The sequence below is a fragment of the Andrena cerasifolii genome, chromosome 2, assembly GCF_050908995.1.
Source record: "Andrena cerasifolii isolate SP2316 chromosome 2, iyAndCera1_principal, whole genome shotgun sequence".
Classification (NCBI taxonomy): domain Eukaryota; kingdom Metazoa; phylum Arthropoda; class Insecta; order Hymenoptera; family Andrenidae; genus Andrena; species Andrena cerasifolii.
Genome location: NC_135119.1, coordinates 7,393,212 through 7,408,511, shown reverse-complemented (window position 1 = coordinate 7,408,511; position 15,300 = coordinate 7,393,212). Strand labels below are relative to the sequence as shown.

Here is a 15,300-nt window from a genome sequence, read left to right as displayed (position 1 = left end):
AGACCTAGGAAGATCCATCGATAATTCGGACTCCTCGCTCGGTGGAAGCGACCGGGCGGCAAGCGAAAGGCTCGGGGAGTTCCAGTCCAATAATCCGATTAACCGATCCCTTCCCCTGCTGGATTAGAGGAATCGTTGAACAGAAGTAACCGAGCGGCACTTTTTGCCGATTCAATGATGCAATTACCATTGCCCCGTCTGACGTTTTACTCGCCTATCAAATTAGAGGCAACGGGAGAATTAAGGGGTTGGGATGGAAACTGGGTTGCTTCCGACTCCGCCGCGGTGCCCCCTGCTCCCGACTTGCTCCCAACTTTTATTAACCCCCTCCACCGCTCTAGCTATTGATCACATATCCATGTCGCCACAAAAGACCCTCCGATCATCGGCTATTTTCATTAACTCTGTCTCCCGCGAGATCGAAGGACCATCTTGCTTCAGCCGGTTTAATCACAAAACCGTCAGTGGTATTTCTAATTTCGCCTTTCCCGTCTCCCGTGCTCTAGCTTAAAAGGCCCTCGCCGTCCAGCTCCCTGCCGGAAGACGAACCGCTCTGTAATTATTCGAAGAAAGAGAAACGGCGGATGGGCCAAGCGCGAGGAAGGCTGATATTTTTCCAGGAGACGGATGCAGGAGAGGAAACGCCCGGGGGGTTGGAAGGAAGCCTGGGGGTTCGAGACGGCGGAGAATGGTTTATTGCGTGTGGAGATAGCGGGACGATGCGGGTTCCTGGTCTAGCTTCCGGCTACCAGAATCGCACGCAGAGTACACGCTGTGCTTTTCGTAGCTCCGGTTACCGAGACGATTGTTTCAACGTCGATGGGAGGGATTAATAAAATAGATCGCGAGCTGCGATACCATTCTGGGCCGTGGCGCTTGCAGTGTGGTCGCAATCGAAATGGTTCGATCTTAGAAAACCAGAATTCATCGCGGTAGAAATTCCGCCGTTGTGGTTGTAATTTCTCAGATCCAGAGCTACGAACGCGAGGGATTGCCCTTTTATGGAATCGGGACAGTTGTTCCGTTAAGTCGAACGACTTCTTATCGAATCAGAGGCTGTAATTATCGACCTTCGAGGATGTAGACCCAGGAAACTCTCGCGTGATATCTGCCACCGCTGTTGCTGTTAAAATACTTCAATCTTTGTCGAAATTGACGTCTTCGCTACCTACCTCGAGACAGTTTTACGATATTAACTTATCGCACGGCAGTAGTTTAACGCGGAGGAATGACTGCCGTGTTAATTCGAAAGGGTGTATATCTGGGAAAACGGTGGTCCTGAGGTAAATGACTTTTAGTATTTTGTGTTATGCCATCGATTTTTTATTTAGGGGAGAGTAGGGTAAAATGGAGCGCTTAACTTTGGAGGGTGGTAACATAAAATCGGAAGGAAAAAAAGACGGGACTTCAACAGGAGTCTTAAGTGGACCTTAGACTAAGAAAATCAAAAACTTTGCTAAGAAAAATATTTGGCAACAAAGGAATATAAGATTTATCGGAGGGATTAAAATCCTCGCCTCGCTCAAGTGGTAGGGTAAAAAGGAACACCCATTCGAAGACCACGTAAACCTACAAAATCTTTATTTTTATGATTTAAAAATGATTCATTTATGTAAAAAACTATATATATGTGTTTCAGTTATAACTATTACAGATAAAATATCACAAAAATATATATTATACACATAAGAAAAAATAATTTACCAGATAACATAAAAATTACTGAAAACAATCAAATACACGTGGAGTTTTACATGAATAATGAATATCAATACATGCATGTAGAATTGTTTAGTTATTAGTGCATTTTCAATAAAATCGTTTAACTTAAAAATTGTTTTTTGTATATCTTTTTTATTATTTACTTTTTAGCGTCTAAGTTTTGTTTTGTGGTTACATGCTGATTTCATGTCGATTGAATTGATTTGATTTGTGGTTACATACTGATTTGAAGTCGTTTGGATTTGTGTTTATAGGATATATTTATTGGTGACTGGGTAATTTTTTCACACCCGGGTTTTTTTTTCATAATTTTATATTGTCGTCATAACTACGCACGCCTGCACAGTTTCATGACAATTGGATTGGTGGAAGTGGGTTAAACTTGAGTTTTCAGATTTGAACCAACCAACCGAACAAACATACAAACAAAGCATCAAAGCTGAATAAAATCATTTAATAATAAAATTAAAAGAAAAAATAAGCACGTAGTAAGAGACGTTTTCATTCTTCCCCATACATAATAGGTGTTTCGTTTTATCCCACGCAAAAGTGTTCCGCCTTGCCCCACATGCGGTAATTTAGTAAACATTTAATATTTACACCTGAGCGCGAGGCAAAGAACTGGGTAAAACGTCAAAATTTAGAGCAAGGACTATAGAATCCAACGGTGTTCTTGCCGTTATACATTTTCTGAATCCAAGTGAAGAAATATAGTCGAAACTACAACACAATGTCGAAGCTTGAATACTGGAAATTTTTACAACCCTGTTAATCGAAAAATGTGTGCACGCGTGTACTATGGTCTGTAACGAAATGCTGTGAGGACCGTTTGGTTCCATGTTACGTGATACCAACTCATTCGCAGCTCTTGTCTAAGAAAAAAATTGATGTTCCGCTTTACCCTACTCTCCCCTAAGGTGGATTGGGTTAAGTATTAACCTTTAGAGGACCGGCTTTTTTCGCAAAAATAGTTTTCAGTTTCTAAAAATTTATATATATAAATGTTTATAACCTAATTCTGCATGACATATACGTTATATATATATATATATATATATATATATATATATATATATATTTATATAACGTATATGATCTGCAGAATTGGAGGACTTGCGCAGAGCCCCAAAAGGGGCTTTGCCGGTCCCCTAAAGGTTAAATCTGGATAAAAGGTATCTAAATATTTCTGACTAACCCGTAAAATATTTCATAAGCTCCAAAGGATATTTTGGTAGATAAGGTCAAAATCAAGTATCGAATTCACATACGTCCGAAATATAAACTGTTATATCTTCAGTTTCAATGCAGATATGGTTTTCTTATCGAATATACATACAGCTAAACTATTCTTCTACTACCTGGCAGCAAGAACTCAATCTAAGCGCAAGTTGCAGAAAGGCCCTTTCGCCACGTGTGTATTTTGCTGATGTTAAAGTCGATTAAAAACGTTCGTCCCGGCAAAATTCCACTTGGAAAAGCAATTTAATCTTTCGCTCGGGCCTAACTGAAGTTTAACGAGCAGGTACGTGTTGTTTGAATACACAAAGCTTCGGGCTGGCCATTATTGCTCGTGTGCATCTATAAACCAGTCGCGGTACAACGAATTTTATCTTTGTGGTTTTAGCTCGTTGCTCGATCAATCGGTCTCTCTATTAATCGTATCGAAAAAAAAAGTAGCCAGGCGTTGGTTATTATTATTGCTCCATCTCGGGCGCACCTGCGGTCCGTTCGATGGATTATCGAACGCGTTTTTTTTTCGATAATTAAATTGTTTAGCAATGTGCTAATTGGTACTGTGGGAACAATTTCCTCTGGTGAATCAGCAGCGGAGGAACTATTATTATTATTATTAATTAAAAACAATAATTATTATTACAATTCAAAAGGAATACCTAGTATTATTATTATTATCATTATTATTAATAATTAAAAATAATAATTATTATTTCAATTCAAAAGTAACTATTATTATTATTAATAATAATTAAAAAAAAATTATAATACGTCTTTATTACACCACCAACTTCTCTTACATCAGTGTACCCGTGCATTATAGGTATGTAAGTACATCTGTTTTCATTTTTCTTGCGCAATGGGGGAGACTCACTGTTTGTTTTCCATTTAAATTAGGTACGCGATATCTGTACGCTGATTGAGAGTGCTCTATCTATCCGCCATAAAGATTTTCCTTCTCGATACGAAGTTGTGCGCATCGTTGCCACCGCGTGTACCTATGTCGCAGCGTAAACGTGGATGACCAAATTCATTAATATTCCGCTGCCACTGCAGAGTCGGGCATTATTTGAATAACACCGAGTAAATATTTGCGCGAGGCAACTGTACGAGTAAAGTCGTTTCGGAGGACTAATTGCCTCGGGTAATAAACCCCCGCCATCCGTAATAAATAGTTCCATCAAAAATACCCAAGTGTTTTTTCCATTGCCAGCTGAATTTGCCGTGCGCCTTGAGCAAGCCGGATCTCCGCGAACACGCGATACAGATTAGAATCCCCGAAATCATCGCTGGACCACCAAAGTCCCCGTTACTCGAGAGCAATGTGAACTCTTCACACACCGATGCCCGTGCAGACTTGTACTATTCCTCGACGCTGAACTCGTACCAGAGGGTCGATCCCATTACGTTCCGCTCTCTCTACATATTAATTATTTACAAATTTCTTTTATCGTCCATGCCTGACCGCCCCATTAGCGAGATAGCCACCTATAACTGCGCGTTATATCTTGTATAATTATCATTTTCGCGAGCGACGTACGCGGGGCCATTAGGGGTGCCGTTTAAATTATGTTACTTTCTAATGAACCAACGGGCGATGGCCGAACTTGCAATTACCGTAATTGAGGTGCTAGGACGTGGCAGAGCGCTCCGCGGGGGTACATGTGCATATATCGATGCAGCCCGGCCGGCTACTCGCGAATGCAAATATTTTCAGGCGGCAGCTGTTGCTCCGGAGTCGCTCATTATGCCCGCGCCGGAACGTTCTAGGATTCCCACCGCGTTCAAGGAGCGACCAGCGAAATTCCACTGTCGTCGCATTACCAGCCGCGATCACCATTATTCACGGTCCACGTGGCTCCGCGGAGCACCATATTCGGGCCGCATTAATTGCCGAAGATAGGTCGAGCACCTGCCGGACTTGCGTTACTCTGATCGCGACGATCGACGGCGACGCGACGACTCCGGCAGACGGGCCCCCTTGACCCGGTCTATTGCAACAATAAACGTCCCATCAGGAGATTGGAAAGTCCGTGCCATTTTTCCAAGCAGACGTCCTGCAGATACGAACAGGGCTGGAATGCTGGCTGATAATCAAGGATCGCAGTTGCCTAGATATAGATCGCTAGGCAGAGTATCGAAGGATGAATTTGGCTGTAAAATAATTGGAAAATCCAGCCTCCTGCCTTCCGTTCCCAAACACTTTCGCTGCTCAATTATCATCCTCTCGCTCCAATGATAAACAGTTCCGAAGTTTCGATGCTTTTAAAGCGAGCTCGAATAATCTGTCTGCTCTCTACTTGCCGAAAGATAAAATACTCCACGGCTTTGACGTTCGTTCGCTTTAACGAAGATGGATTTTCTAGAGCCCAGATAGAATGCTGGAACAGTTCGGAGCTTATCGGTTGACGCTGACCCTCGACCATCGAACGGCCAACCGATTCAAAGGGGCGCCGTTTCAGGCGGGCCTCGCGAGCTTTGCCGTTTTATTAGCCTCGGCCGTCTGTTCGCACTTCGCCAGCTGGGACCAAGGGAGTCTCGGGCCCATCTCCATCGCAGCTAAGCACGCGGCCCCGTTAAATAAGTCTTGCAGTGCCGGGAACAAAGAGGTTGCGCAGGGAAACAGTGAGACAAAAGCGGCTGTACCGAGAACAAGGAATCCTGCATTGACACAGCCGAGGCGAGCCGCAGAGGGATGTCGCCGTTAAATTCTTTAGTTAATTACATCGTCTTCTTGGGCGGCGGACTTCAAGGGGTCCTCGCTGCGCCAGCGGAGGCCGCTGATCTGCCCGGCGACGATGCGCGATTCACGTGCGTCGATTAGCAAACATCCGGACTCCCCGTGGTACGTTTTGACGAACAACATGGTGTGCGCGTGCAACACGGGAGCGGCGAGGCCGCTGTTCCGCGATGATTATCTTTACATCGGCTATCACAAGATCCACACCAACGCGCTGAATTGGAATAACGCGCGAAAGGTGCGTCTCAAGGAGGGCGGTCACCTGGCCGTCGTCAATTCTATCACCGAGGCGACCGTAAGTAACAATCGCGGGGGCATCCTCTCTGTCGCCGACAGATCGTCGTAGGATCGTGTCAGATTGACTGATCCTCGCCCGGCTGAGAGCGTCGAAAGCATAGAAAGGGTGGATGCTTCTGCGACCACTCGAGTTATGGATTATCTATCGGGACATTCCACGCGAAATCGCACACTTTTTGGAGCAACATTTCGGATGTGGCTGAAATTTGAATACGTTGTAGTCTTTAGGGATATATAAACATATCTCGAAGGATTTTTGACAATTTTGAGAAATGTCGATTTTACAGCTGTTTGGAGGTAAGTGCTAACTTTTTTTTGAATAAATTATAACTATGGAAGTAGTAAACGGATGGAGATGAGGTTTACGGCGTTTTGTAGAAAAGACATTGAAGTTTTAAGAAAAAATTATTTCAGTTTCAGAAATAATTTTGTTTAAAATATTTGCACGAAAATGGTTAAAAAAAATTGTTTCTGAAACTGAAATAATTTTTTCTTAAAAGTTCAATGTCTTTTTTACAAATCGCCGTAAACCTCATCTCCATCCATTTACTACTTCCAAAGTTACAATTTATTGGAAAAAAAGTTAGCACTTACCTTCAAACAGCTGTAAAATCGACATTTCTCAAAATTGTCAAAAATCCTTCGAGATATGTTTGTATATCCCTAAAGACTACAACATATTCAAATTTCAGCCCCATCCGAAATGTTGCTCCAAAAAGTGTCCGATTTCGCGTGGAATGTCCCTATCGCTAGACGTCGCATGGAACTCTAGCTTCGTTTTCAACGTGAATTTCTATGAATAGTATAACCATCGATTTAGCAAAGCTTAAATAAATAAAAGATAAAGATAAAAGGACGGTTTTTTCCTAATAATTGCATTACGCTGTACCTGGCAGTATTTCATGTCCCTCGAATTTATTTGAATCACTCTTCCAATGTACATACGTATATATGCTTGCTGCTGTAACAGCTGAATAGGTCACGGGCGCATAAGGATAGTTCCACCCGATCGGCAATATTGAAGCGTTAACTTGGTTTCGGGCGATCCAAGCGCTTCGATCCAAGCTTCTACCCTGTCGATGGACATTTTATTACAAGATCAGGCCGCCGAATTAACCGTGTCAGCGATTTATATTTCGCTCTTTGAGCCGTCACAGGTGCCATTAGCGCTCGCGAAACGGCCCCCCGATGAAAGAGCGATTTATGGTCGTTCGATTAAAAGCGTCGGATAGCGCCAGATAGCGTCACTCGGTACTCCCTCTGCGCCCTTCACTCCTTTTCCTTTCCAGATACTAATGGATATGTATAGCAAAGCGGGCCCCATGAAGGGTGCCGCATTGCAGGATCACAAGTTCTACTCGGTATGCACGATATGTTCAAGGAGGGACTATCAGCTCGAAAACTCAGGCTACAACATGTGGGCCCCGACACAGCCGGATAACGGGCTGGGTAGTGGGCAAGATTGTGGGTCCAGGTATAGTGCCAATCCGAGATATAGTGACTTAGGTGTGAAGTCCCTCAGCGGGGTCTTACCCGACACCCTGCTGGGTACTGGCCGCTAAAGAGAAGACTGGGACAAAACCGGGGCCCTAACAGAATATAAAACAAAAATCGAAGATACGGTTTATCATTATTAAAGGACATCAATTAAGCTTTGCTACTGGCTATTAAAAATTGTTTCATATTAAATACAAATACATTTTAGTAAGGTGTATGTACTGCATTAGAACAGTAGTGGTGAATTTATGAATAAATACAAAATTAATCAAAGCTTAATTGATGTCTTTTAATTATTATTATTATTATTATTATTAAAATTAACGGGAAACCCTTTAGTGTACAGAGATACAAAATTATTACCATTACTACATAGAAAGATAAAAATACGAGAAAGAAATAAAAAATATATATATAAAATAATAACATAAAATAAAATAAAAATAATATAATATAAAATAAAATAACAAAGGCAAATTAAGATGAGATAATAATAGATAACAAAAACATAACATAACATAAAATTTTTAAATACTACTAATAATACATATAACTAATAATACATATAATGATAAACCGTATCTTCAATTTTTGTTTTATTTTCTGTTAGGGCCCCGGTTTTGTCCTGGTCTTCTCTAAATACAGTCCTGCAAGAGGTAGCAGGGGGTGCCGGGTAAGACCCCGCTGAGGGACTTCACACCTAAGTCACTATATCTCGGTTAGGCACTATACAGGGACGGCACATTCGACGACATCGACTGCGAGTCACCGTACGGTTCCGTCTGCGAGATAGCCGAGATACGGCTCCACTAACGCCTCTTAATTTCCATCTTTCGCGCCGACGATCCTCAAAGATCGTCAACGATTACGGCATCCCCTTTTACGACGTCTTTCCCTCATTACCAAACGAAGCCTCGCGCAACTCCTTTTTTTTTGCGCGCGGGTTACGCCATTTCAGGCCATCGCGAACGGCGATGGAAAAAGGTTCTCCCATCTGCGAGCGAGGCTGCATTAACGCGGCCGGCTGGTGGGCTCGATTACGGTCTCTTTCGGGGCCGGTGCTGCGCGCGGCGATACGCGAATGTGATTCATAATGACACTTAGCGCGTCACGCCGCAGGTACCTTGCCAAATGTTAGGCCGCGGCGCTGGAGATTTCAATGTAATTGGGGTTTGTGCGCAACTTGCTTCTCTGATGGCTATAAATTTCTGTTGCCGCGCGCGGTGCGACCGTGTACCCTCGATGCGACGTAGGTAGTGATTAGTTGTCGACGAGCAGATGTATGTATGCTGTAAGACTGAAAGAAAAAACTCACGCCTGCCGTTGATCGTTGCAAAAAGCGTTCTGTAGTTATTGAAATCTCTTGCTCGAGACCTACTCGGGAATGTCAACGTAATTGTACGAGAGCGACTAAATTCCGGGCAGATCGTAGGATAACATTACACCCGATCGTTGCCAATAAATCGTCCGCAATTCCCTTCATTCGGTGTCTATAAATCGTTCCTGTTTCGCCGATTTTTACACCCCCTCTGCCGGTACGCTATCTATCCCCGTCGTTAATACGATTTTTCCCTCAACCCCCGAACCTTTCTACCTCGCCTTTTTTAGTCTTTATTTTCCTGCCACGCCACGCCCTGATGCTCTCTATCCCCCTCCAAGTATTTTTAATGGTGTTTCCACCAACAGGACGAGACGGAAACTGGTTCTTGAGTGCCTCCAATGTACTGCAAACAACTCGGAAACAAGAGCACAAAGAGCGGAGCACATCGGCGAGGCCGACACACCGTATCGGCGTTTTATTTCCACGGCGTTATCAGTGTCGTGCTCTTCGTTTAGTTCGTGAAAAAAAAAAGAGAAGAGGATGGAAGAAAATAAAAAACAGGGAAAAGGGGTTAAAAGATTGATGAGGTCAACTTGAACGCCTTTGTACTACGTTGACGGAATCCCATTTATTCTACGGTCAATTTATCTCGTAATAAAAGCTTCCTCCACCCCTCCCGCCGCGACCACCTTACACCCCCCCGAAGCTTTCTAAACAATCGGCCGGAACTATGTTAGAAGACGCTGGCAACGGCGCTTCCGAGCGATCTTATTATTCCGGAGGGGCATGGAAATGAAGTTAGCGGATAGTTGGGAGCGAGATGAAATTTATTTCTCGAAAGGCGACGCTGATACCGCGAGGGAGGGGCGGGCGGGGGTTAGCGATGTCGCAGAATTGGCAAGCGCGACACGCTCTAACCTCCCAACACCCGTGATTTGCACAGAAATAGTCGGTACCAGGTAAAAAATTTCAGAACCTTCCCTCTTGACAGTTTATTGGCTATACATCAAACTCGCCGAGGAATTATGCGCGGACGTTGAAGGGGAGACACAGCACGGATAGGACGCGACGACATATTGGACGGTGGCAGGATGTCTTCGCTGATGGTTGCGCAAGACACGCAGATCATATTGTTAGAGATAGCCGTGCAAAATGTGAGTAATCGATGCGTTGCCATTCTCTTCGTCCACGACTTTAGCAGCTCGAGTGGTGTCGGCGTGTATTCGCGCCCACGTTATGTCGAACGCATCGAAGGTGTTGCCGGGAGTGTCCCCGATCGTTTGCTCGGGGGCGAGTTCAGGGAAACTTTCCGGGAGCGATCGTTCGGAAAGGCCAGGGCTTGAAGGGGTATTTCTCAAAACCTTGCGCCACTCGAAGTGTTAGTAATCTTGTTCTCTGTTCCCTCCGTCCTCCTGTTGTTCCGGCATCCAAGTCGTTCAAGTCCCCCGCTCGATTTTGAGCCGTAAATGTACACCGCACGGCAACGATAGTAAATTATTATTATTATTATTAATTATTATTATTTATATTATTCTTTACTGCGAACAAACAAGACACAGCAGGTAGAAAACAGAGAGAAACGCGACGAATGCATAGGCGGGGTTCAGTCAGGACTATTTTTCAACCCTAAACGAGAACTTAATCTAGGCTTAAAATGAATACAAGAAAAGTAAAGAATAGAAAAGAATAGAAACGACGAGAAGACGAACCGACCAGATCGCAAAATATCATTAGAATCGACATCGTTCCACGATAGAGAACGGTTTCTCGAAATTTCCTTGAAAAAGGCTCGCGATCCTATTTCTCCGGTTTGCTTTCGAGTGAAATGTGAAAGGCCCCCTCCCGCTCGTAGCTGTACATGCCATGGATAGACGTGTTCGACGAGGCCCTTATGAAGAAGACGATCATAATGTTTCGAATGTTGGACGACGAGTGGACCACGCTGATGCCGAATCGAGCGGACTATCGCTCTTACCGGGGCTCCAATTACCAGAACGAGCGATTCTACGGTGGCAGATCGGTGCTCTTCTCCGTGCCGGAGGTGATGCTCGGGGAGAGGGTGACGGGGGTGGACCTGCAGCTGTACGTCTACAAGGAGGTCTCCAAGTACTTCGAGCTGGAGCGGCGGAGGAATTTCGGATTCACCCTCGTCAGGGTGGACGATCTGCTCAACGGCATTATCAAGGACCTGGGCGAGAGGAAGGAGCTGGAAGGTTATTTTTCTAGCGAGCTCCAGCGGGAACCTATATCAAGGTGAATGCATTTAAATACGCGGGGCTGGCGTTTATGCAAATGCGTTGGCGAAACGGATTACCTGACGGCGAATGTTGCCCCGGTCAGGTTAACGTAATTTAAAAAACCGCTCTACCGTGTACCTCTGCATCAGCTTGAGCGTTCCGTTCATTCGTATCTGGTACACGGCGCATGACCCGACTCGCTCCTTCAAAAAAGATTTCCCTCTGCTTTGTCGTAACTTTTATCAAACCCCGCCGTTCCGTTTGGCTCTGGTTGATTCGACAAGCGTACACCAGCCCCCATTCCAGTCTCCATACGCCATTTCCTATGGAAATTCGTTGGACGCGAGACCCGCGGAGAAGGATCGCTCGTATCAGCTTCCCCTCGCTTTGTGCAACTTCGCCAGGCGAGTTTGCTGGCCGAGCGAGAAGAATATAAATTAAGGGAAAGCATCTTTATCTTTCCTCGCGCAATGAACACAGCGAGGCTGGCGCGAAGCCGCTTTCACGCGCCGAACGAATTAAAGCGACTATCGTTAATTTTTCGCAGATCTACCCGCGGTACGTTCGCCCTGCTCGACGAGGATCTGGTGAAAACTGAGTCGACGATCGAGCTGTACGTGCGCATCAGCTACCTGGGAAACTGCATAATCACCGAGATGCACGCCCCTACAAGCATTCGAAAGGCGTTCTACGCGCGCGAGGAGACCGACAAGCTTTATCCGTATCAATTCCGCGAGCTAACCACCGTGGACGTCGAATCCTTCTGCTGGGGCAGCGCGACGATCATCCCGCCACTTCATCCCGACCAGCTCACGTGCATGTGCAAGCACCTGCGCGACGATGGGGCTACGCAGACAGGGAGAAAATACAGACGCAGACGCGGCGACACGGCTTTCTGGGCCCGCATAGCGCACGTACAGAGGTTGCTCGCGCTGCTGAAAGAGCTAAGGAAGAACAGGCCGGAGATCATGGGCCATGGAGAGAAGCCAAAGGAATTCAGCCCGTCTTTGCCCTGTGACTGCGAGCTGTTCCACGTCAAAACGGATAGGTGAAAAATTTAGTTTCACCGATTCTCTTCGAAATTACAGCATTTGTCGATAACCTTGCAAAACAAAGTATACTAAATTTCAACGGCCTGTGGCAAATAGTTTTCGAAATATTTAATGTTAAAGCTTCGAAAATTCAAACCAAATCGGCTGACGCGTCATCACTTAAACTGTAGTATCTCGGTCATTTTTAAAGATAATGTCACCGTCTTGGGTTCATTTTAAAGCTGAAGGAATGCTTTCTCGAAACGTATATAGAATATTTTGTTTATTGTTAATAGACTTTTGTTTGCACCCACGGTTCGGCTTGAAAAAAATAACATTCGATTCGTTAAGTCTTCAAGTAACAAATGCCTTTTTCAAAAAAGGTGGAGAAATTTTGGGAACAGTTAATAAAATAATACAAGTTACGATAGTGCACACCGCTTGGAACTGCGCGGATCCCATGGTCAGTCCGCGCGCACGCGTTTTCAAAACAATAGCCCAGCGTAGGAAAGTATTTATACACGATGGGTTAAAACAGATTTTTCTTTCAATATTTTCGGTATCCTCGAGAAAAATAGTAGGAATATCTGCTACCTACTATTGCTAATCTTTTATATGGTGAGCAGATATTCCTACTATTTTTCTCGAGAGTACCGACAACACTGAAAGAAAAATTTGTTTTAACCCATCGTGTATAAATACTTTCCTACGCTGGGCTATTGTTTTGAAAACGCGTGCATGCGTTCCAAGCGGTGTGCACTATCGCAAGTTTTATTTTTGTATTAACTGTTCCCAAAACCTCTCCACTTTTTTGAAAAAGGCATTTATCAGTCGAAGACTTAACAAATCGAATGGTATTTTTTTCAAGTCGGACCGTGGGTGGAAACGAAAGTCTATTAACAATAAACAAAATATTCTATATACAATTCGAGAAAGCATTCCTTCAGCTTTAAAGTGAACCCAAGAAAGTGGCATCATATTTAAAAATGACCGAGATATTACAGTTCAAGTGATGACGCGTCAGCCGATTTGGTTTGAATTTTCGGAACTCTAACATTAAATATTTCGAAAACTATTCGACATGCTGTAATTTCGAAGAGAATCGGCGAAACTAAATTTGTCACCTGTTCGTTTTGACGTGGAATAGCTGCTGCCCGCCCGCCTGCGTTTACACACTGCCCTCCAACGTTTGCCCAAGCCCCTGCCAGCCGATCGCTTACTGCCTGCCGACGGGCTGCCCCAGATGAAAGTCGACTCTGCAAGCAAAGGGAAATCGGGAAGACGCGAGGATCCGAAGGCGCACCCCGCCACCGGTGGCCCTCGTCGCGGCGCGACTTCATCCAAGTCTCACCCCTTAACCGAGTCTACTCCAGGTAATCACCGGGATCCTGTCCCATCGTGTTTTATCATCCATTCCTCCCCCGCGATTCCACGACTCCACAAATTGCCCGGGCAAATTTTATGCAACGGGGTCGTTTCGCGCCAGTGCGATTCAAGTTCGCTCCGGCATATACCAGACGCACCTATAGACCGAGGGGTGGGAAGGTCTCTATTTACTTATCGTCCATCCGCGAGCCTGCAGTGTTTTTCTATCGCGTGCGTCACCGCCGCGCGAGACTGCGGATTGCAACCGCGGTAGCCGTCTTCGAGTGAATTTCAACCCTCTCCGGACGGGAAGCGGCAGTTTTTCTGACTGTCGGCGGGAGCTCGATATTCACTTCGCGCGGGGATATTCCGATATTCCATGCAATTGAAAGCCGGGGAGTTTTGCATTTTGATTATAGCCCTCTAACCCGCTCCCCATCTCTGTTCGAGGCAGGATTCGCTGCGTACGGGGGTACACGTGCGCAGGGCCACCCCCTCGGATTTCGATTCGCAGCCGCGGGAGTATTTTATCATCGACGGCATTATGCAAAGATTCGGCCGAGAATCGAGGTGATCGCGAGGCAGGCTGGAATCGGAGGAACGCTCGCGGAAAATGGAGCGAACGCTCCCCCTCCGCGGTCAATGGATTTTCATCAGGACATCTTCTTCGGCCCGCGAAATTTATGGAAGCTAAATCCGCGGGAAATATTCTCCCCACCTTCGTATACCGACGCGCTCACACCGTCTAGAAACGCCGTTCTCCCAGTGAAACCCGACGACTGCATCAATCATGTGTTAAATTGAGTGACGTGAAACAAGTCTAAGGAATAAATGAGCGAACGTTCAATCTTATTCGGCGAGTGCCCCGTGCAAAAGTTTCTGGCTCTCTTGGAAATATCTGCGGAAAAGTCGGCTCCGCGGGAAGCAAAGGTCCGCGCGCCGCGACGGGGATCGTGTGCACGCCGGCGCGCGGTTTAATTAACGCGAGATGGGCAAACGATAGTGCCCGTGAAGAATGGGAAAATATGAAATTGAATAACTCGCCAAATCCACGTCCATGCGGACTAATTACTTGTTGTGATCGCGTTTCGCAAGCATTCCGCAAAGCGTGGGCACCGATCTTTTTCATCCGTGACGCAACTGTCCGCAACAGTGAGCACGGTTTTATTTGCCAGCATTCCGCAGGTTAGCGGCGATTCTTCGACAGGGATTTTGACACGTCTCGCACGAAGGGGCGTTGTTAAATAGTATACTAAACGCACCGTCCGCGGCTGCCTTTCGATTAAAAACACCGAGAATGTGCTCGAAAGTTGGAGGTGTGTACAAACGTTTAATAGCCAAACTTCATAGAAGGAATCCAGTGACTATCGGCACATTTTCATGCCAGTGTTTTCGCGTCATTGCGAAATACATCGTAGCGTACAATTCCAATAGAAAGTCCGACGTACTAAATGAAAAAGTTCCGCGTAAGAAATCGATTTCTTCGATGCACATTTATTGTGTCAATGAAACGTGCGTTCACAACTCTAAAGCACCCTGTATACCTATGCATGGGTATCAGCATAAGGTGCAAATTCACGAAGGACTCTAATCTCATGAAAGGATTATTTTATTATTTTCTAATTATTTTAAAATTAGACTGTCGTGCGACAAGTTTCGTGATATATTTTCAAAAATCTCATGTGGCGATTATTTCCATTATTTACATTTACTTGTTGCTGAGACTTTTGTCCCGCGATAGAAACGTATTCTGTATAATCTCATCGTGGATTCGCAACTTAAGGGGGTATTCTAGTCTAGACACTCGTTTTTGAAGGTGATATTTGGAAATTAATTCTGGAAAACCTATCGCACCTA

General features: G+C 45.0%; 3 protein-coding genes across 3 annotated transcripts in view; 2 read left to right on the top strand and 1 right to left on the bottom strand.

The window, feature by feature from the left end:
- The window catches only part of Fstl5 (follistatin-like 5), a 65,424-nt gene that overhangs the window by 22,682 nt on the left and 27,442 nt on the right, over positions 1–15,300 (bottom strand). The window lies entirely within an intron of this gene.
- Positions 5,820–8,302, top strand: LOC143366484 (hemolymph lipopolysaccharide-binding protein-like). The gene is made up of 3 exons (XM_076807601.1): positions 5,820–5,990; positions 7,282–7,466; positions 8,224–8,302. Exons 1-3 carry the CDS (start codon positions 5,820–5,822, stop codon positions 8,300–8,302), a joined length of 435 nt encoding a protein of 144 aa, XP_076663716.1.
- LOC143366483 (uncharacterized) lies at positions 7,378–12,099 on the top strand. Its single transcript, XM_076807600.1, has 4 exons — positions 7,378–7,441; positions 9,176–9,964; positions 10,663–11,063; positions 11,595–12,099. The coding sequence occupies exons 2-4, from the start codon at positions 9,902–9,904 to the stop codon at positions 12,097–12,099; spliced, it is 969 nt and encodes a 322-aa protein (XP_076663715.1). The 5' UTR covers positions 7,378–7,441; positions 9,176–9,901.

Coding starts and splice junctions, on each gene's coding strand:
- LOC143366484 (XM_076807601.1), top strand. CDS start 5,820: ATGGTGTGCGCGTGCAACACGGGAGCGGCGAGGCCGCTGTTCCGCGAT. Junction 5,991..7,281: donor ATTCTATCACCGAGGCGACC/GTAAGTAACAAT, acceptor TTTCCTTTCCAG/ATACTAATGGATATGTATAG. Junction 7,467..8,223: donor GGGCAAGATTGTGGGTCCAG/GTATAGTGCCAA, acceptor GGCACTATACAG/GGACGGCACATTCGACGACA.
- LOC143366483 (XM_076807600.1), top strand. CDS start 9,902: ATGTCTTCGCTGATGGTTGCGCAAGACACGCAGATCATATTGTTAGAG. Junction 9,965..10,662: donor TAGAGATAGCCGTGCAAAAT/GTGAGTAATCGA, acceptor TCCCGCTCGTAG/CTGTACATGCCATGGATAGA. Junction 11,064..11,594: donor CAGCGGGAACCTATATCAAG/GTGAATGCATTT, acceptor AATTTTTCGCAG/ATCTACCCGCGGTACGTTCG.